The sequence below is a fragment of the Convolutriloba macropyga genome, chromosome 3, assembly GCF_964194025.1.
Source record: "Convolutriloba macropyga chromosome 3, txConMacr16.3, whole genome shotgun sequence".
In the NCBI taxonomy this organism is placed as follows: Eukaryota; Metazoa; Xenacoelomorpha; order Acoela; family Convolutidae; genus Convolutriloba; species Convolutriloba macropyga.
In genome coordinates this window covers 47,501,272-47,522,419 of record NC_134470.1, presented here as the reverse complement: position 1 = coordinate 47,522,419, position 21,148 = coordinate 47,501,272, and the positions used below count along the sequence as shown (strand labels likewise).

General features: G+C 38.2%; 2 protein-coding genes across 2 annotated transcripts; both read left to right on the top strand.

Moving 5' to 3' along the window:
- Positions 1–1,389: 1,389 nt before the first annotated feature.
- Positions 1,390–4,593, top strand: LOC142336645 (uncharacterized). Its single transcript, XM_075385555.1, has one exon. It carries the CDS (start codon positions 1,390–1,392, stop codon positions 4,591–4,593), a length of 3,204 nt encoding a protein of 1,067 aa, XP_075241670.1.
- A 74-nt stretch (positions 4,594–4,667) lies between these two features.
- LOC142336644 (uncharacterized) lies at positions 4,668–5,642 on the top strand. Its single transcript, XM_075385554.1, has one exon. It carries the CDS (start codon positions 4,668–4,670, stop codon positions 5,640–5,642), a length of 975 nt encoding a protein of 324 aa, XP_075241669.1.
- Positions 5,643–21,148: the final 15,506 nt, after the last annotated feature.

Here is a 21,148-nt window from a genome sequence, read left to right as displayed (position 1 = left end):
AAGCACACAGAACGGATGCAAGTGACACTGAATCTGCTTTCAACACATCAGCAGCGCCTTCCCCTAATCTACTGAAAAAACAGTACCCTTTACGCAATAGAGCAATGAAACAAATGAAACATCAGTTGGCAAGCCGCAACAATCAGGAAACAAACAAAGCTGACTCGTCCGACTCAGAAGACCCTGATAATTTTCAACCCGTTTTTAACATTGAAGAGAGAGGAAGGAACAGAGAATTTCTCACAGGGGCCTTGAGAATAGATGAGGGCTGGCAAAATTCAATTCGATCGAGAGAAGAGAAGCATGTTCGAGGACAGAACCAACATGAGAGTGAGGATAGAGCTGGGCATTTGCAACAACCACTTTCTTTTCACATCAATAGCCAAGCTGGTCCTACCATGAGCCATAGGTACACACCACAAAATCAACAACCACTGAACAGTTGTACCGGGCATGAAATACACTATAACAACGGCTCTAACAACAACCTATACAATGGCTTCCCGAGTTTCCCGAGTTCTCCACCAGACTGGATGCAACACCAGGCACTGATGATACAGAACACAATGAGTTTGCCCAAGATATCAATTGATAATTTCACAGGTGATCCTTTGAAATGGCACCAGTGGTTCAGCTTCTTCAAAGCGACCATTCACAACAACAGTGGCCTCTCAGACGCTCAAAAAATGACATACCTCCAAAACTCTGTAACACATAAGGCAAGAGATTCCATAAGTGGATACTCATACAATGGGGACTACTACCATGAAGCTATCGCTGAACTGACCAGAAAGTTTGGCAAACCACAGCATATTGTCGCTGCATACCTAGATCAATTGGAGAAGTGGCCGAAACCCAGACTGGACGAACCAAACACTTTTGTGAGCTTTTCATCCTTCTTGAGGAGACTGGTACAAACATTCAGGCTTCACAAATTTGAAGCTGACCTCAAGTCTTCAGCCGTCCTGAGAATGGCCAGAGACAAACTGAACGCTACCATGATAATCAGATGGAATCAACACACAAGAAGCCAAGCCTTGCTGCAACCTAACCTTACCCACTTTGCTGATTGGATTGACTCCTACGCAGAGGCGTGTGAGGACATCTCCCCACAACGGAACCAGAGAACCAGAGTGAACAGTTCTTCTAGAAGGGGGCCACCAGATGTGTCATGTCAACTCTGCTCACAAAACCACAACCTTGGTCGATGTCCCGAATACTTGGAAAAAAACAGTGTATGACCGACAGTGTTGTGTGAGAAGGTTCAATCTCTGCCCTAACTGTCTAAGAGGTCATGAAAAGGGTCTCTGTCAATCAAAAACAAGGTGCCTTGTGGACAGATGCAATGGCTTCCATCACTCAACACTCCATAGGACAGATGCAAGGCAGATGCAACAATATGCACAACCAAATGGGAACTGGAACCAAAACTCACAAAATAACTTCAGACCCCAAACCAACCAAAACCAGTCAAACTATGGACGTAACTTTAACAATGAAAACCAAAGGCAGCAGACGAGTTCAAACTACAACCAACAGAGTGGAACTCAAAACAGACATGGTGGATCTAACAGCAGTACTTCACACAGGGGCAACTGGAACAAAAATGGTTTTCACCCTCAGCCGATGAACACGCAGAACGACAACAACAACAGACAGCAGAGTAGCAATCAACGCACTGTGGCTCAGCAGCAGGCAACTACTCCGCAACAAAACTACACCTGCAGCAACCAGCAGGAGACTTCTTGGATCAGACCGCAGATTCAGTTGCAGGCAATACCAGTAACACTTTTCAACAGAGATCTTTGCCTTTGCATTGAAACCTACGCATTGCTGGACAGTGGCAGTGACAATACTCAAATAACACAGAAGGTTGCTGATGCACTTCAAGTTCAACAACCAAAAGACATAACCCTACCACTAGCTTCACTTCATGGTGAACACTCAGTCAAAACAGCAGATGTCATGATCGGCATAGGAGCTTTGTACAGCAGTTGTCCTGTGATCAGAATCCCTGTGTACGCAACAGCAATGGACGAGTTTCGCATGCCAAGAGTTCAAATTGAAATGTTGAATGAGATCTGCAGAGACCATTCTCACCTCCAGAGCATAAGATTTCCAACAATCAGGGACAACCGGATCGGAATATTGATTGGAGCAGACGCATTCACAGCAACAGTTCCCAGACAGTTCACAACGGGACCCACTGGTACACCATACGGAGTCAACACTCTGCTTGGCTGGACACTGACAGGGCCCATTCCTCAGAGGTACACACAGAAGAGGGTCGGACAGTCAAACAGCACAAACATAACACTTTTCAATCATATCAAGAGACGGCAAGACGATCCAGATGAAGATCTTCTCCAGCTCTTCTGGACAATTGAAGGAGTGAACTTCAATCAGTGTTCTTCAAAGGGACAGTCTTCAGATGACAAGGAGGCGGTTTCCATCCTCAATGATACCATAAGACACATTGGTGACAGATACCAGATTGGACTTCCATGGGAGAAAGACATCACACTACCTAACAACTACTTCATGGCCAAAGTTCAGTGGCACGCTCTGCAGCAGAGGTTGGAGAGGGACACAAACTTGAGAGACCGCTATGAGGAAACAATCAAAAAAGATTTGGATAAAAACTACATCACAACTGCAGACCCCAGTTGCAGACACTCTGTCTGGTACCTTCCCCATCACCCAGTGATCAACAAACAGAAACCAGACAAAATCCGCAGAGTCACAAACGCTGCTTCCAAATATAAGGGACTCTCACTCAATGATGCATTGCTGACAGGGCCGGATCTACTCTGCAAACTGCATGGCCTTCTTCTCCGCTTCAGACAGTACTCAGTGGCAATCACAGCGGACATCGAGGCAATGTTCATGCAGATTGGCATCCAACCAAAAGACCAAGACTATCTCCGTTTTCTCTGGACAGAGGATGGCAATGAAAAAATCTTCAAATACAATCGACTCATTTTTGGAGCCACATGCTCACCTTCTTGTGCAATATTTGTTCTGCAGAAGTGTGCAAATGACCACAAACAAGAACATCCAGAGGCCTACGCATCAATCATGCAGCAGTTCTACATGGATGATTTCATGCAGACCTACCCTTCTGAAGAGGAGGCCCGCAGAAGTGCAGAGGAGATCAAAACTGTTTTACATACAGGAGGATTCAATCTGACGAAGTTCTTGAGCAACAGACCAGCCGCATTAGAAAACCTACTGGAAGAAGACAAGGTGGAAATGAAAGCCCAAAGAATCCTTGGTCAGACGTGCGACCCCAAAACTGACAAGTTGATGTTTGCAAAACCGAAGTTTCTCTACACAGGACAACAGATGACCCAAAGAAAGGTTCTTTCAATGGCAGCTTCTCTGTTCGATCCAATCGGACTGATATCACCCTTTGCCATTAGAATTAGATGCAGCCTCCAAAGAATCATTAAAGAGGGAAGAAACTGGGATCAACCTGTGTCAGAATGCTACCAACAGGAACTACAGGAGTGGATGGATGAGTTCGACAACATGACTCCAATTGAAATTCCCAGATGCTTGATTCCCAGCACCAATGGAACCCATCAACTTCACACGTTCACTGATGCCTCAATGAGTGCAATTGCTGCCATAGTTTATGTGAGGACAACGAACGCCGATGGATCTTCCACATCCCGATATGTGATCAGTAAAACAAAAGTGGCACCGATCAAGCAGTTGAGCATTCCAAAACTGGAGTTGGAAGCTGCAACACTTGGAGCAGAGCTAGCTGGGTTCTGTGAGAGCGAGATGACAACTACAATAAGTTCAAAACACTTTTGGACAGACAGCACCGCTACACTTGGTTGGATCCAATCCAAGCAAAGACAGAAAATGTACATTGCCAACAGATTAACCAAAATTCACGAGAATTCCAACCAAGAGAATTGGAGACACATCCCTGGAAAGATGAATCCCGCTGACCATGGAACACGAGGCCTCACCCCATCAGACATACCAAAGCTGTGGCTCCAACCACCGGACTTTCTGAGCAAACCTCAAGACTCTTGGAATTTTGCCGAGGACAGTGATCCCCACATATGCGCCACACAAGCGACACAACTTCAGACGCCGGTCATTGAGGTTGACAAATTTTCAACATGGAGTCGACTGCTCAACTCTACTAGAATGGTGTTCCAGGCAATAAGACGCTTCAGGGCAAAAGTTCGAACTAGAAGACAAAACGAATCACCTGAGACATCCAACACTAACACTTTTGCATCAGATGAGAACAGTGCAAGGAACTACCTCATCAAAATGTCCCAAAACGAGTTGTTCTCAGGAACAATTTCTGCACTGTTGAAGGGAGGCAATCTTGAGAAAGGAGACAAGCTGATGCCCTTCACACCCTTTCTAGATGAAGACGGACTCTTGAGGGTAGGAGGAAGACTCAACAAGGCACCTCTAACCTACAATGCAAAACATCCGCTTCTTCTCCATAGCAGGAGCAAAATTGCAAGACTGTTGATTGAAAAGGCGCACCATGACTGTGGCCATCAGGGTGTGGAACATGTGAAGGCTCACCTGCAACAGACTTTCTTGATGATTGGATGAGAAAAGTGCTGCGAAGTCTGGGGAAATACTGTTTCATTTGCAGACGATGGAGAGCAGACAATGTGAGACCTAAGATGGCCGATCTTCCTGAATTCAGATTTCCAGATGCAAACAAGCAGTACCCTTTCGTCAACACAGCAATGGACATGTTTGGACCTTTCTACATTGAGGACAAGAGAGAGGGCACCCAGATGCACTACGTCTGCTTGTTCACATGCCTGGTCACCAGAGCTGTCCACCTAGAAGTATGCCATGACCTCTCAACTGATTGTCTTCTCATGACAATCCGCAGATTTGTCTCACGACGTGGATACCCTGGCCTCATTGTGAGTGACAATGGCAAAAACTTCATTGGAGCCAACCAAGCAATTAAGTTAAAGTTCCAGAGAAGCTACAAGCCAGACAATGAGTACATCAGACTGCAATTGGCTCAACAGAACATTCAGTGGACTTTCAACCCTCCATTGGCACCACACTTCGGAGGAGTCTGGGAGAGGCTGATACAGACCGCAAAGAGGAGTCTACTAATAGTGCTGGGCAGTCGGAAACTAACATTCTCAGTTTTCCAGACAGTTGTGGCAGAGGCCGAGGCAATTTTGAACTCCAGGCCATTAACTCATGTGGGCTGCAGCATCTCAAATGAGGGACCACTTACTCCGAATCACTTCCTCCTTCGCCGACCTCACATGTGTTTGAAACCTCTTGTGAACAGCAACCAGCGGTTCTCCACTAAGGACTTCAAGTTGACTCAGACACTACTTGATCACTACTGGAGCAGGTTGCTGAAGGAATATGTTCCTGAGCTCAACAAGAGAACGAAGTGGCAAAGATCACATGATGAGCTGGATGAAGGTGACATTGTGTGGGTGCTCAAGGAGTTCACACCCAGAGGCATCTGGCCTCTTGGGAAGATTGTGAAAGCACACAGAGGTTCAGACGGGATAGCCAGGAGTTTCGACATCCAGACGGCTACAGGAATGGTACAAAGACCAGCAGTAACCCTAAGCCGTGTGTTCCCACAATCGTCAGGTGCGCGGGAGGGTCACTGAAACAAGTTCATCGAAACACACACACACTCTCACACACACACACACAAAACTCAATGTCGGAATGAAAACTTTTTGCTTTATTGTGTTTACATTTTCATATCAAATGCTTGCTTTTGTTGCCGGGAGTGTAAAGGAACCAAGTTCCTTTATATTTTATCTCCCCCCACACCCTCATTTTCCTCCCCCCACCTACACTTTCGTCCTCCAAAACCCTTTCATTTCATGATTTTCATTCCCCCAACCTATTTTCGTTGAAGCTTTTTATATGTTGATTTGAAGAAGTCAGAAGTGGTTGACGTTCACTTTCAATATTATTTATAGTAAGGGATTTCCCGTTTTTGACCATAACTTGTGTGCCAATGGCGCGAATTATGATGTATTTATAGAGCTTGATTTGATACCATAGTTGCGACTTTCAGAAATACAAATTTTAATGAAAAGTTGTCTTGGTATGCAAGACTTAGGCCGAAGAGCATAAACAACAGCTGAAATCAGCAGTCTTGAAATAGGTATTACGAGTCAGTGTAAATCTAAAATAATACTTTTTAGACAAATAGATTGTATGTCTGTTTTTCATCCAATATCTCAGCTGTCGGCGCATAAAATCTTTCTTCCGTAGCGCCGATTATATAAATAATAGTGAAAATGAAAAACGAATTTTTCAAATGGCTGAAAAAACAACAAAATTTGCAAACTTTTGAGAGTGCACCATGGAGACATTTAGTCCTTAGAGTGGTGTCTTCTGAGCAAACAATTGATCAAACTCTTTCCATTAATAATTATGCAAAATTGAAAATTATAACCCATTAATTTTGGCCCAATCAACATAAAACAAAGCCCTGGAATTTTCTAAGATAAAAAACTGCTACCAGAATAAACTTAGGAGATGTTCATTATCACATATATGCAAAGCCCGAAAATATTGCAAAAATTTATCCAGCCCCTCTTTTCTGGACTTTATGAACGCTTATGACCAATATGTTTAAGTCCAACTGAAGACATTTTTTTGAAAAGGGATTGTTCCCGGTTCTGCTTTTGTTTTTTATTATTTGATGTTATTGTTTCTCTGTTTCTCAGAGATTTATAGTCTACTGGTAATGTCTAGCAACTTTGATTCTCATTCTTCTTCTTCTGTTATGAAGTTTTTAACATCAGGGCATTTCGATTTTAGTCCCATATTTTTTTGTCAAGGACTCAAACACTTGCTAAGTATCTATTTCCTTGAAATAGCATATTTTGATATTTTTCTAAATGTAAGCAAGGCGTTTATATTTTCTGAGCTTGAGAGAACTCCCAATTAATTTATTTATTGCTTTTTAATTTTGATTAGAACTGATTCGTTTGCTGAGCAACCAATTATTACACGATATTGATAAAATGGTTAAGTGTATGTTTTATAAACCAGGTATAACTGGCTGCTGATGGAAAGGTCAAGCATATACTTCTTCAAAATTCATTTCATTATCAAATTTCGAGATGTCTGCAACTTTTCTCAATTGTATCAGACAGCGAACTTCTGTCATTTGCAATTTTATGGTTTGAAAAATTATTTATAACAGTTTTACGGCTATTTAGTGTTAGTTTGTTATTTTTGAACCAACATTTACTTTACAGATTACCATCTTCATTACGTTTGTTTAAATTCCCATCGTCATTGACGAGAATTGAATTTGAGCCTATCTTATCTACTCCTATGTCGATAAAACAGATGAGAAATAAGAGAAGAACCATTACACTACCCTGTCAAACCCCCGTGCTTCTAATTCTATTGAAGGTTTTTGACCATTCAATACAGCCATTTGCTTTCCGATTCCAACAAAGAGCTAAAAAGTTCCCAACTAAATGCTCGAGCAGTAAATATCACACTTAGCAAACAAAATATTGCAATGTACAGCGTCAAAGCCTTTGATTAGATCAATTAATGTACATTGTGGTCTGTTTCTTTCTGATACAAATGTTCACTTTCACTCTGTTACTAATTAAATAATATCAATTCTACTTCATTAGCCTTTGAAGCCAAAATGATTAGGGTTTAAAAAATTGTATTTAGTTAGAAATTGCGCACTGATTCTTGAAAAACAAAACTTTTAAAAACCACTCCAACAGTTGTTAGCAAAGAAATTGGACGATAGTATTTAAGTCAACGGTGTTTTTTTTTGTTTTGTGCATAGGAATTTATTTGCTTGTTTTTTAGAATTTCAGGAATTTTAACAGACAGAAAAAATCTGACTTTTTAGCGTTGCAATTCATTCTAGAATGGCAAAATTTAGTTTCCTCAGATGATTAAAGTTACTGTGTTCAAAAATTTTTTGAGGCTGCCAATTTTTGGCAGCCTTTTTTTTCAGGCTGCCAATAGCATTGAAAACTTTTACTGACTGCTTTTCATTCCATATGTGATGTCAATGCATGGAGTTCAATTGCAATAAACTTTTCGAATATTTCTGAAAATGTATTCCAATTGTGGTAAAGTATTTATTGAAAACAACCGCTGTATTACAATCCATTTTTGATCTCAACAACTTAGCAATTGAACTTGTCGATCACACTATAACATTTTTTTACAGTTATTAATGCTTGAGTGGTTCAACTTCACTTTAGCATTGGCCTTTTTGCTTCACTGCACAAAGTTTTACAAACATTTTTTACTTCTTAGATTTTTCTCATTGATTTCATTTGTATTTATCCAGTACTATTTGAGAAGTTTACTTTATTCAAAACTGCAACATTAAAGCTATTTATCCAATGGTTTTCACTTTTTATGAGGCTGAAAATCGGCAAAAAAATTTCAAATCGAAATAAATTTTTCTCAACTTGGTGTCAATTTTCACCAATTGTATTGAATTTATGGCCAGCGCAATTTCCACATTTTTTTTCTACAGCCAGTGATTATAGCATCTAGCGAAACTTCTTGTTTGTTTTGTTTGCTCCAATCTCGGAATTCGCAACAAGAAGTTTTCTGGTTGTAATTCTGAATGTTGCCTCTTCATTTTTTTTAAGATCAAAACGTTGTATTAAGGGAGTAAACCGTTTACTGTCAACTTCGTTTTTAGTCAATATGCAATGTTAAGCTTCCTATATACAAAATAGTTGGGTGTCTGCTTTGTTTTAAATTGAGCCAACTACCGCTTTAAATGGTCCAAAAATGTACTGACGCAGCTTTCTGGGTCCTGTAAGAAAAAATGACAAAAGATGTTTTCTCCTCGCAAATTATTTTTTTTGAGATTGCAGATGATCCTCCGTTTCTCAGAAAACAACTCATATTTATCTCATTACTGCATAAATTTGTAACATCCGGGATCACACAGGCAGCCAAATCGAATTAATCCAATTAACCAACCAAATTAGGTTTCAGAAACTGCTCTCAAGGCTTTAAAAATTTATTTTGCTGCCCAGATTTCTTCCTCATTGATTTCATTCGTATTTTTCCTGTAGTATTTGAGAACTTTACTTTTCTCAAAACTTAAACTTTAATCTTGCTAAGTATTTAACGATTTTCGTTTTCTTTGAGGATGAAAATAGGCAAGAACTTTCAAATCAATTCATTAAAATTCGTTAGATATTTTAATAATTTTTCAGGTTTTTGTCAAATTTCACCAATTTTATTGAATTTGTGGCACTTCCATTTTTTTCCATAGCTAGCGATTAGCATCAATAAAGACTTCTTGTTTGTTCTGTTTGCTCCAACTTCTCTTTTCGCCTTCACTGTTGAAAAATTTTTCACCACTAACATTTTGCTTTAATTTTCGAGTGTTCTCCAATACTAGCTGCTTTTAATATCAGAAGGCCCTCTAAGCTGTTACAAAAATTTGTTTGGGAGTAATTCTCGTAGCTTCCTCTTCATTTATTTTATAGGTCGGAACGTCGTTGTAAAGGGGTCAATCGTTTACTTACTTCTTTATTTGTCATTATGTAGTATTAAATTTTCTATTTAAAAGATATTTGGATGGCTGCTTTGTGTTAAATTGAGCCAACTACTGCTCCAAAAAGGTCTAAAAAAGAGCTGAAGCAGCTTTATTGTGTCCTGTAAGAAACGGTAACAAAAAATATATTTTTATCCTCACAGGTATTTTTTCTTGTTTGATGTTGTAGAAGATCCTCCGTTTCTCAGAAATCAATTCATGTTTGTCACATTACTGCATAAATTTGCAACGCATTCAATTCTACTTGTTGTTTTGTTATTGCGCAACGACTTGAAACCAAAGAGTTTGCAAGATCCGGGATCGCACAGGCAGCCAAATCTAACTCATCCAATTAACCAACCAATCTAGGTTTCAAAACTATTCTCAAGGCTTTTACAATTTGATTTTGCTGCTCAAGTTTTTTTTACTCAGGTTATTTTGCTGCTCAGGTTTCAGAAAAAATTCTCAAGGCTTTTACAAAAATATTTTGCTGCTCAGATTTTTACTCATTGATTTCATTCGTATTTCTCCTGTAGTATTTGAGAACTTTACTTTTTCAAAACTTCAACTCTAATATTGCTAATTATTTAACGGTTTTTGTTTTCTATGAGGCTGAAAAGTGGCGAAAACTTTCCAATCAAATCGTTAGATATGTCTAAAAGTTGTTGACATATTTCACCAATTTATTTGAATTTATGGCCCAGCGCAACTTCCTATTTTTTCCATAGCCAGTGATTAGCAACTATCAAGATTTCTTCTTTGCTCTGTTTGTTACATGCTCTCATTTCGCCTTTGCTGAAGACAGATTTTTTACCCCCAATGTTTTGCTTTAGCAAGCGAATGTTCTGCCGTACTAGCTGCTTTGTGTTAAATTGTGCCAACTACGGCAGAAGCAGCTTTTTTGTTCCTGTAGGAAACGGTAACAAATAGTAAATTTTTATCCTAACAGGAAAATTTTCTTGTTTGATGTTGTAGAAGATCCTCCGTTTCTCAGAAAACAATTCATGTTTGTCACATTACTGCATAAATTTGCAACGCATCCCATTCTCCTTGTTCGTTTGTTATTGCGCAACGACTTGAAACTTAAAAGTTTGCAAGATCCGGGATCGCACAGGCAGCCAAATCTAACTCATCCAATTAACCAACCAATCTAGGTTTCAAAACTATTCTCAAGGCTTTTACAATTTGATTTTGCTGCTCAAGTTTTTTTTTACTCAGGTTATTTTGCTGCTCAGGTTTCAGAAAAAATTCTCAAGGCTTTTACAAAAATATTTTGCTGCTCAGATTTTTTCCTCATTGAGTTAATTCGTATTTCTCTCGCAGTATTTGAGAACTTTACGTTCGCTGCTCCTTTGATGTTTGATGTTGTAGAAGATCCTCTGTTTCTCAGAAAACAATTCATATTTATCACCTTACTGCTTAAACTTGCAACGCATCCCATTCTCCTTGTTCGTTTGTTATTGCGCAACGAATTGAAACCTAAAATTTTGTAAAATCCAGGATCAGACAGGCAGCCAAATCTAACTCATCCAATTAACCAACCAATCTAAGTTTCAGAAACACTTCTCAAGGCTTTTACAAACATACTTCGCTGCTCAGATTTTTCTGCTCAAGTTTTTTTGCTGCTCAGGTTTCAGAAACTATTATCAAGGCTTTTACAAAAATATTTTGCTGCTCAGATTTTTACTCATTGATTTCATTCGTATTTTTCCTGTAGTATTTGAGAACTTTACTTTTTCAAAACTTCAACTCTAACATTGCTAATTATTTAACGGTTTTTGTTTTCTATGAGGCTGAAAAGTGGCGAAAATTTTCCAATCAAATCGTTAGATATGTCTAAAAGTTGTTGAAATATTTCACCAATTTATTTGAATTTATGGCCCAGCGCAACTTCCTATTTTTTCCATAGCCAGTGATTAGCAACTAGCAAGATTTCTTCTTTGCTCTGTTTGTTACATGCTCTCATTTCGCCTTAGCTGAAGATAGATTTTTTACCCCCAATGTTTTGCTTTAGCAAGCGATGGTTCTGCCGTACTAGCTGCTTTGTGTTAAATTGTGCCAACTACCGCAGAAGCAGCTTTTTTGTTCCTGTAGGAAACGGTAACAAATAGTAAATTTTTATCCTAACAGGAAAATTTTGTTGTTTGATGTTGTAGAAGATCCTCCGTTTCTCAGAAAACAATTCATATTTATCGCATTACTGCAGAAACTTGCAACGCATCCCATTCTCCTTGTTTGTTTGTTATTGCGCTACGAACTGAAACTTAAAAGTTTGTAAGATCCTCCCAGTTTATTTTTATCCTCTCAGATTATTTCGCTGCTCAGGCTTAAGAAACTATTCTCAAGGCTTTTACAAATTTATTTTGCTGCTCTAATTTTATCCTCATTGATTTCATTCGTATTTCTCTTGTAATATTTGAGAATTTTACTTTTGCTGCTAATGTAGTTGGTTTTTTTGAAAATCAATGTTTTGGCTTTAGCGAGTGAATGTTCTGCGTACAAGCTGCTTTGCGTCAAATTGTGCGAACTACCGCTGAAGCACCTTTTTTTCGTCCTGTAAGAAATGGTAACAAAAAATATATTTTTATCCTCACACGTAATTTTTATTGTTTGATGTTGCAGAAAATCCTCCATTTCTCAGAAAACAACTCAAATTTATCACATTACTGCGTAAATTTGCAACGCATCCCATTCTCCTTGTTCTTTTGTTATTGCGCAACGAATTGCAACCTAAAATTTTATAAAAATCCAGGATCAGAAAGGCAGCCAAATCTAACTCATCCAATTAAACTACCAATCCAGGTTTCGGAAACAATTCTCAAGGCTTTTACAAACATATTTCGCTGCTAAGAGTTTTCTGCTCAAGTTATTTTGCTGCTCAGGTTTCAGAAACTATTCTCAAGTCTTTCACAAATAATTTTTGCTGCTCAGATTTTTTCCTCATTGATTTCATTCGTATTTCTCCTGTAGTATTTGAGAACTTTACTTTTTCAAATCTTCAACTTTATTATTGCTAATTATTTCACGGTTTTTGTTTTCTATGGGGCTGAAAAGTGGCGAAAACTTTCCAATCAAATCGTTAGATATGTCTAAAAGTTGTTGACATATTTCACCAATTTATTTGAATTTATGCCCCAGCGCAACTTCCTATTTTTTCCATAGCCAGTGATTAGCAGCTAGCAAGATTTCGTCTTTGTTCTGTTTGTTACATGCTCTCATTTCGCCTTTGCTGTAGATCGATTTTTTACCCCCAATGTTTTGCTTTAGCGAGCGAATGTTCTGCCGTACCAGCTGCTTTGTGTTAAATTGTGCCAACTACCGCTGAAGCAGCTTTTTTGTTCCGGTAGGAAACGGTAACAAATAGTATATTTTTATCCTCACAGGTATTTTTTCTTGTTTGATGTTGTAGAAGATCCTCCGTTTCTCAGAAAACAATTCATGTTTGTCACATTACTGCATAAATTTGCAACGCATCCCATTCTCCTTGTTCGTTTGTTATTGCGCAACGACTTGAAACTTAAAAGTTTGCAAGATCCGGGATCGCACAGGCAGCAAATTTAACTCATCCAATTAACCAACCAATCTAGGTTTCAAAACTATTCTCAAGGCTTTTACAATTTGATTTTGCTGCTCAAGTTTTTTTTTATCAGGTTATTTTGCTGCTCAGGTTTCAGAAAAAACTCTCAAGGCTTTTACATAAATATTTTGCTGCTCAGATTTTTTCCTCATTGATTTCATTCGTAATTCTCCTGTAATATATGAGAACTTTACTTCTCAAAACTTCAACCTCGATCTTGCTAATTATTTAAAGGTTTTTGTTTTTTATGAGGCTGAAAAGCCTCAAAAAATTTCCAATCAAGTCGTTAGATATTTCTAAAAGTTGTTGACAATTTTCACCAATTTTTTTGAATTTATGGCCCAGCGTAACTTCCATTTTTTCCATAGCCAGCTATTAGCATCAATCAAGACTTCTTGATCGTTTTGTTTGTTACAAATTCTCGTTTCGCCTGAATAGTCCATGAAGAGACGAAAAGCGAAAAAAATAAGAAATAGAAGTGAGAAGGAGATTAGTTTGAAACACCGCGAGGTGAGATAATGAAAAAATGAGCAAAAGCGACTAGTACTCTCAGCAGAACGTGTTCTTTACACGTGCGTCAGAATTAATAAATCCAGGTAAACTGAAGATCCAGGTGAGCTGAAGGCGATTGCTCTTAATCAAAAATCATGTTTTTCACGTGAGATAGATTTTTGGTTGTGACTTTTAAAATATTGTACACTTACATGGACTCACTTTACACAACGGACTGAAGGTAGACGTGACACAATGGACAAAATTCAATGGTGAATGTCAAATGGTTCCTAGTTTTTGTCCTAAGAGGGAATCAGGCTGGCTTAGATGTGGCAGGGAAACAAGTCCCAAAGTTGTTAGACCCGCAGTTGCTTGGAGTGGGTAATTTTTCGTTTAAAACACCGAAAGAACTTGTCCATTAGATGGATGCAGGCTGCATCAATGCGGAACAGTATAAAAGTCATAATTTAAAGGAATCCAAAAAATGACATAAGGTACTAGATAGATCGATATGGTGAGCTACAACAGGGCAATATGATGAATAATGATAAATTTTCTGACGTTTTTCCTTCTCTAAAAGAGAAAAGTTAGCAAGAGAAAATGTTTAACTTTTAATGGTACTTTGGACTAAGGGATTTTTATGAAGGAATTTTTATCAGATAAGTGAAAAATGCAAATATATTTACGATAGCTGATTTTTTTCTTGTTAAACCCCCAAAAAATATTGATGCTGGAAAAAATAGATGCCAGATGAGCAAACTGAGTGAGAAAAGAAGTTTGGTTTTTCGGTTGAAGCAAAATAGAATCACATAATGTCTAAACTTAGGAAAAATCCAAAAGGAAATTTAAATTTTGCGCAGAAGAGACCAAACTAACTGAACAGACCAAAAGTGCTAATGAACCAAGAATTTTTTTAGCTTAGTTTCAGGGACACAGGTTTAGATCTGCTTTTTGAACATCTACGATTCTGGAACATTTTTGCATTAATGATTTTCAATTTTATGAATACAAACGCAATTGAGTTGCAAAATGGTCAATGGTTCACATATCCTTGAATTTTTGAGGTCTTTCATAAGCCTATAGTTTTCCTAGTCAAAGAACTGACGACAGTTTTTCAACCTCTGAGACAGTTGAGGTACTGAATATCACTGATGGCCTTTAACAAAGCAAGGCTGCCCAAAACTTAGTATATTCAAAAAATATGAACGGATAGAGATGTCTTCCGGGTATTTTCTTACCAGAAAATATTTCTTGTGAGAATAAAATATTGCAATATTTCAACTTTGACTAGATATACAATCAAAATTGACACGAAATTGGATTTTATGGAAATACGCAGAGAGTCAATTAAAAACCAAACTCTTCGGAAGAAGCAATAACTTTTATTGTTATTCGGTGGATGCTAAAAAAGAAGATACAAGCCAGAATATTACTAGAAGTGATGAAAATGCGAAAGAAAAAGGAAACATAAGTGAGAAGCAGAATAATTTGAAACACTGCGAGGTGAGATAATGTCGAAAATAGTGAAGAAGACTAGTATTTGTAGCGAAACTTATTCTTAGCAGAACATCAAAGAAGAAACATACTTAACAATAAGTGCGTCTTAACTGAAAATTATTTTCTGGTACAAGAAAGCAACCCATAAAAAATCTGATGTTATTGTGTTTCTTTTAATGGCCATTCGACAAAATGCAGAAAGAAAATGCTAAACTTGGCTGAAGACTATTGCTCTTAATTAAAAATCAAGTTTTTCACAATCGGGTTAGATGTAGGGTTATGATTTATAAATTATTTCACTATCACATAGACTTAATTGACACAACGGACTGAAGGTTGACGTGACACAATGGACCAAATTCAATGATGAATGTCAAATGATTCCTAGTTTCTATCCTAAGAGGGAATCAGGCTGGCAAAGATGTGGCAGGGAATCAAGTCCCCAAGTTTATAGACACCCAGTTGACGGGAGAGTAATTTTTCATTTAGAACACCTAAGGGACTTGTCTATTAGATGGATGCAAAGCAGTTTAAAAGTCATAATTTAAAGGAAGCCGAAAAATGACACAAAGGAATAAATATATCTAAATGGTGAACTACAAAAGGGCAGCATCATAAAGAATGGTACATTTTTCTGACGTTTTTTGTTCTCAAAAAGAGAAAAACTACCGAGAGAAAACAGTTAACATCTAATAATCTTTTGGACTAAGAGCTTAGAGTATTGTATCAAGGGAATTTTATCAGATAAGGTTCAGTGCACTATTTAATTGATCCAGAAGAGAAGGTAATTATATGTAGGATAGCTGGGTTTTTTGTTAGACCCACAAAAGTGATTGATGCTGGAAAAATTAGAAGAAAAGAAGTTTGGTTAATCGATTGAAACAAAACATAATCAGATAATGTCCAAATTTTAGAAAATATCCAAAAGTTTACGCGGGAAACAAATAGCAGAACAGACCAAAAGTTCTCATGAACCGAGAAATTTGAGCCTGTATGCAAGAACACTGGTTTAGATCCCCTTTTTGTGAGGATTTTCTATGGGATGTTCAAAAGTTAACAGTAAAGCGATTTTTTGCAGTTCAATTTAGAAAAATTGTAAAGAGCAATGAACATAACTGAAAAAAAGAGTCATTAGCACTAAATTTCATTGAATCAGCGGAGCGCTCGGGGAACACATGCAATGAGAGCAGGATGTGTTTTTTTTACTAAAGGTTGCGCAGGTTTTCGTGTGTCTCGTAGAAAACTCATTTAGTTCCAAGTGGGTGCCATTTCGTGTATTTTCTGACAATAGCTCAGTTGGGATAAGACACTTGGACGCCAGAAACTCAACAGGATTCTCGAACAAATTTGCACTAACGATTTTCAATTTCACGAATACAAACCAAATTGAGTTGCAAATTGAGTCATGGTTCACATATGTATAAAGATTTGAGGTCATTGATAAGCCTATAGTTTTTCCTGATCAAAGAACCGACGACGGTTTTTAATTCCACCTCTGAGACAGTTGAGGACTGAATAACACTGATGACCTTTAACAAAGCAAGGCTGCCCAAAACTTAGGACGTACAAAAAACGAACAGATAGAGATGTCTTCTCGGAATTGGAAATTTTTTATGAGAATTAAACATAACAGTGTTTCAAAATTGACTAATCATACAATCACAAATGACACAAAATCGGATTTCATGAACACACACAGAGAGTCGAGTAAAAGCCACTAACTTGAGTCCTCACAATTAATCATAAATTTGAATGTTATTCTGTGGATCAAAAATCGTCTTCGGTATTGTTTGAATTATTCCTTCAATCGTTTTTCTACTCATTTGTAGAAATCCTGTAGTTGAACTGCAAAACATTAACCTTATGAGGGAGTTCAGTTGTTTTCATTATCTAAAGCAACGCTCCATAGAACGCACTTCGAGGAAAAAACGACTAATGTTGCAAAAGGCAACAACAGATAAATCTCCATTTCGTATAACAGATGTTGATTACGTCGTCGGACCAATCCTTCATTTCTGGTCTACATAGATATGTGAACCCGAAAACGGTTTTTGCTGTCACCATATGCGATAATTTTATGAGGTCAGGTTAGTGGTCTGTCATCAAATATATCGGAATGTTGGAGTCAATTCCTACTAACTCCACTCTAAAAAATGTCTAGGTAAATCTACCTGCAACTGTAAAACATGATACGTGCAGTTTACATAGAACACGTTAAATAGATGTGAATACCTGTGCAATTGATTAGGTGCAACAACAGATCCAAAACGCTCTTGCCAAGGCCTCTAGACTTGATAGAAATGAGTGACTACTAAATCCTATAGGATAAATGTAGACAAAATGAGAACAGCGAAATGCTGGGCTCGGTTTGAGTAGGAAATTCGGCAGTTAAAGGTGGGACTCCAACGGCTGATCAATCACAATCGATACAGGAAACAAAATGATTCCCTGTAAGAGCTGCAAGTTTTCGGAAATCCTGCAAAACGTAGGCGGAAATGTTGATAAATGGGATGAAACAACCAAAGTTTGCGGATGGAAAGGGTAAAGTGTATCACCCTAGCAGAAGTTAGGTACTAATTATATCGGAGAGGTAGAGGAAGAAATGAGAAAATAAAAGGCTAAGTCATGGCGGAATAAATACAAAATAGTGATCAAATTAGACAAGGAGACAATAAGCGCAGGAGCCCGTTCAACTACCCAATTTGTACGAGCTTTTTCTTTTACTTCTTCAAAGCCCAGGTTGAGGTCCCAGACCGAAAGTCGATATGTCCAGACCGAAATGAACGCACAAGGTGGCGTCGTGCGTTCAAAATTACACGGTCTGGAAAAGAAAATGAACGCACGATAGTCTGGACATATGCAATTTTGAACGCACGATAGTCTGGACATATGCAATTTTGAACGCACGATAGTCTGGACATATGCAATTGTGAACGCACGATAGTCTGGACATACGCAATTTTGAACGCACGAAAGTCTGGACATTGTGACTCGGAGCGCACGAAAATTTTTTGAATGGAAACAAGAATGCCAAAAACTAATGAGTCCATGTTTGACTAAACACTCTTAATAGAGTGCTCACTCAAGTGAAAGCTTTCTACCAAGAAAACCTCAACTAACTTGAGTTCAAAAGTTACAAAACATCGAACGCAGGAAAACTCGCATCCAACATTTTGCTTTGTTTAAAACAATTTCCTACCTAGAATTATAAACCCTTGCTGAAGTTGCAAAGCAAATCATACTTTAATAACTAGGTCGCTGGCAGCCCCTTCAGCCAATGCTTTCATCGAACATCTTTTATTAAACAAAATGTAGGAACTGCTTGGGCACTTCATCACAACCATCACCCTAACGTATCTATATTTGAAACGAATACATTATAAAAACGTTATCTGAACATGAACGCAAGAAAGTCTGGACATACGCATTTTTGAACGCACGAAAGTCTGGACATAGGTGTTCTTGAACGCACGATAGTCTGGACATGAACGCACAAATGAGCGCACGATTTTTCATTTAGAACGCACTAAACTCTGGTCATATAAGATTTTGAACGCGCGAAAGTCTGGACATAAGCACGTTTGAACGCACGAAAGTCTGGACATAGGTGTTTTTGAACGCACAAATGAGCGCACGAATTTTAATTTGGAACGCACTAAAGTCTGGTCATATAAGATTTTGAACGCACGAAAGTCTGGACATAGGGAGTTTTGAACGCACGATGAACGCACGAAAAATTTTGAACGCACGAAAGTCTGGACATAGGCACTTTCCGTCTGGTAGGGTCTGGACATAGACACTTTCCGTCTCGGACGGTCTGGACATATCGACTTTCAGTCTGGCACCTCAACCTGGGAGGACCCAACAGGTATAAAACATGAGCAATTCTAAACCGTATCTTTTCTACGTCATCAGAATAAAGATGATCATGAATATTTGTTTGAAGAGATCAATTATGTGACATGTAAGAGCTCTTACCTGTGGAAAAAGTTTGAAATCAAATGGAAAAAAAATTAGAGGGCAATTAACTCAAACAGGAGCCATAAGTAAACGAACCAAAAAATACGTGAGTGAAGGGAAAACCTTTAAATTTATACGACGGAGGCAGTGTAGTATTCCTCGCTTAAAATTGTATGACAGGCTCGCCTATTACAAACTAGTTTTATTTTGTGATGTTTTACTTTTATTTTTAATTTTAATGCACAATAATTTTAATTTTCGAATTTTAATTTTTATTTTATATTTCTCTTTTACGAGACTTTTAAAAGAGAAAAGATTCTCAAAAATGACGGAAAACGTCAAAAAAAACGACCTAGAATGGATACTTTAAGGAATAAATGATCTTGGGATTTGTCAATTGGTGCGGTCACCAGACCATCGTGCGTTCATGTCCAAACCATAGTGCGTTCATGTCCAAACCATAGTGCGTTCATGTCCAAACCATAGTGCGTTCATGTCCAAACCACAGTGCGTTCATGTCCAAACCATAGTGCGTTCATGTCCAAACCATAGTGCGTTCATGTCCAAACCATCGTGCGTTCATGTCCAAACCATAGTGCGTTCATGTCCAAACCATCGTGCGTTCATGTCCAAACCATAGTGCGTTCATGTCCAAACCATAGTGCGTTCATGTCCAAACCATAGTGCGTTCATGTCCAAACCATAGTGCGTTCATGTCCAAACCATAGTGCGTTCATGTCCAAACCATAGTGCGTTCATGTCCAAACCATAGTGCGTTCATGTCCAAACCATCGTGCGTTCATGTCAAAACCATAGTGCGTTCATGTCCAAACCATAGTGCGTTCATGTCCAAACCATCGTGCGTTCATACGTGTTTCCAGACCGTTTAATTTTGAACGCACGACACCCCCTTCGTGCGTTCATTTCGGTCTGGACATATCTGGTTTCGGTCTGCGACCTCAGCCTGGGAAGCAGTGAACTAGCTATCAGTTCTTTGATACGCATTTTACCAAGAGAGACGCATTCGGTAGACACAAACGAACTGTTTAATTGAATTTTTCAAACCAATAACAGATAATGGGCAAAAAACAACGATACAACTACCGTTTTTAGGAAAAAAACGAAGAGACATCAATAATTCCTTGATGGTTATAATTCAGCTTACCATCGGCCTCTCATAACCTAATCGTTTTTTCTTTTATTTCAAGTACTGATTTATTTTGGACGCTAAAGAACCTTTGTTTTTCTATAGAATATATTCATCAGGCACAAACTTTCCTTGAGAGAACTAAAGTGATGAAGTGCTTATAGAGAACCAACCGTAAGGGAAAAGGAGAACTGTGCATGGACGAAACATGAAAAAGAAATAATTGAAATCTAGAAGGTTGCCATCTGTCTACGCAGATTGGCAGCAACAGTCAGCGAGAACAACAGAATTTTCCTTCTGACGGGATCAAAACTTGTGATAAACAAATTGATCTGAGACTAACAACCTAACCGGGCTGGGGTTTCAACGCTAAAAAACGCAAAATTAAGTAACATTGGCGTTGAAACTGTTGAATTCATGTGAGATATACGCTCAAGCGTTGATCTTAAATAAATTCAACGCATTGAACGCTAATCTTACATATTTTGCGTTGAACTTAGCGTAAATCTTACATATTTTGCGTTGAATTTAGCGTAGATCTCATATAAATTCAACGCATTCAACGCCAATCTTACATATTTTGAGTTCAATTTAGCGTAGATCTTAAATATTTTGCGTTCAATTTACCGTAGATCTTATATATTTTCGTTGAATTAAGCGTAGATCTCACATATTTTCGACGCAATCAACGCCAATCTCACATATTTTGAGTTCAATTTAACGTAGATCTTAAATATTTTGCGTTCAATTTAGCGTAAATCTTACATATTTTGCGTTGAATTTAGCGTAGAACTTACATATTTTGCGTTGAATTTAGCGTAGATCTCACATATTTTCAACGCAATCAACGCCAATCTCACATATTTTGAGTTCAATTTAGCGTACATCTTAAATATTTCGAATTCAATTTAGCGTAGATCTTAAATATTTTGCG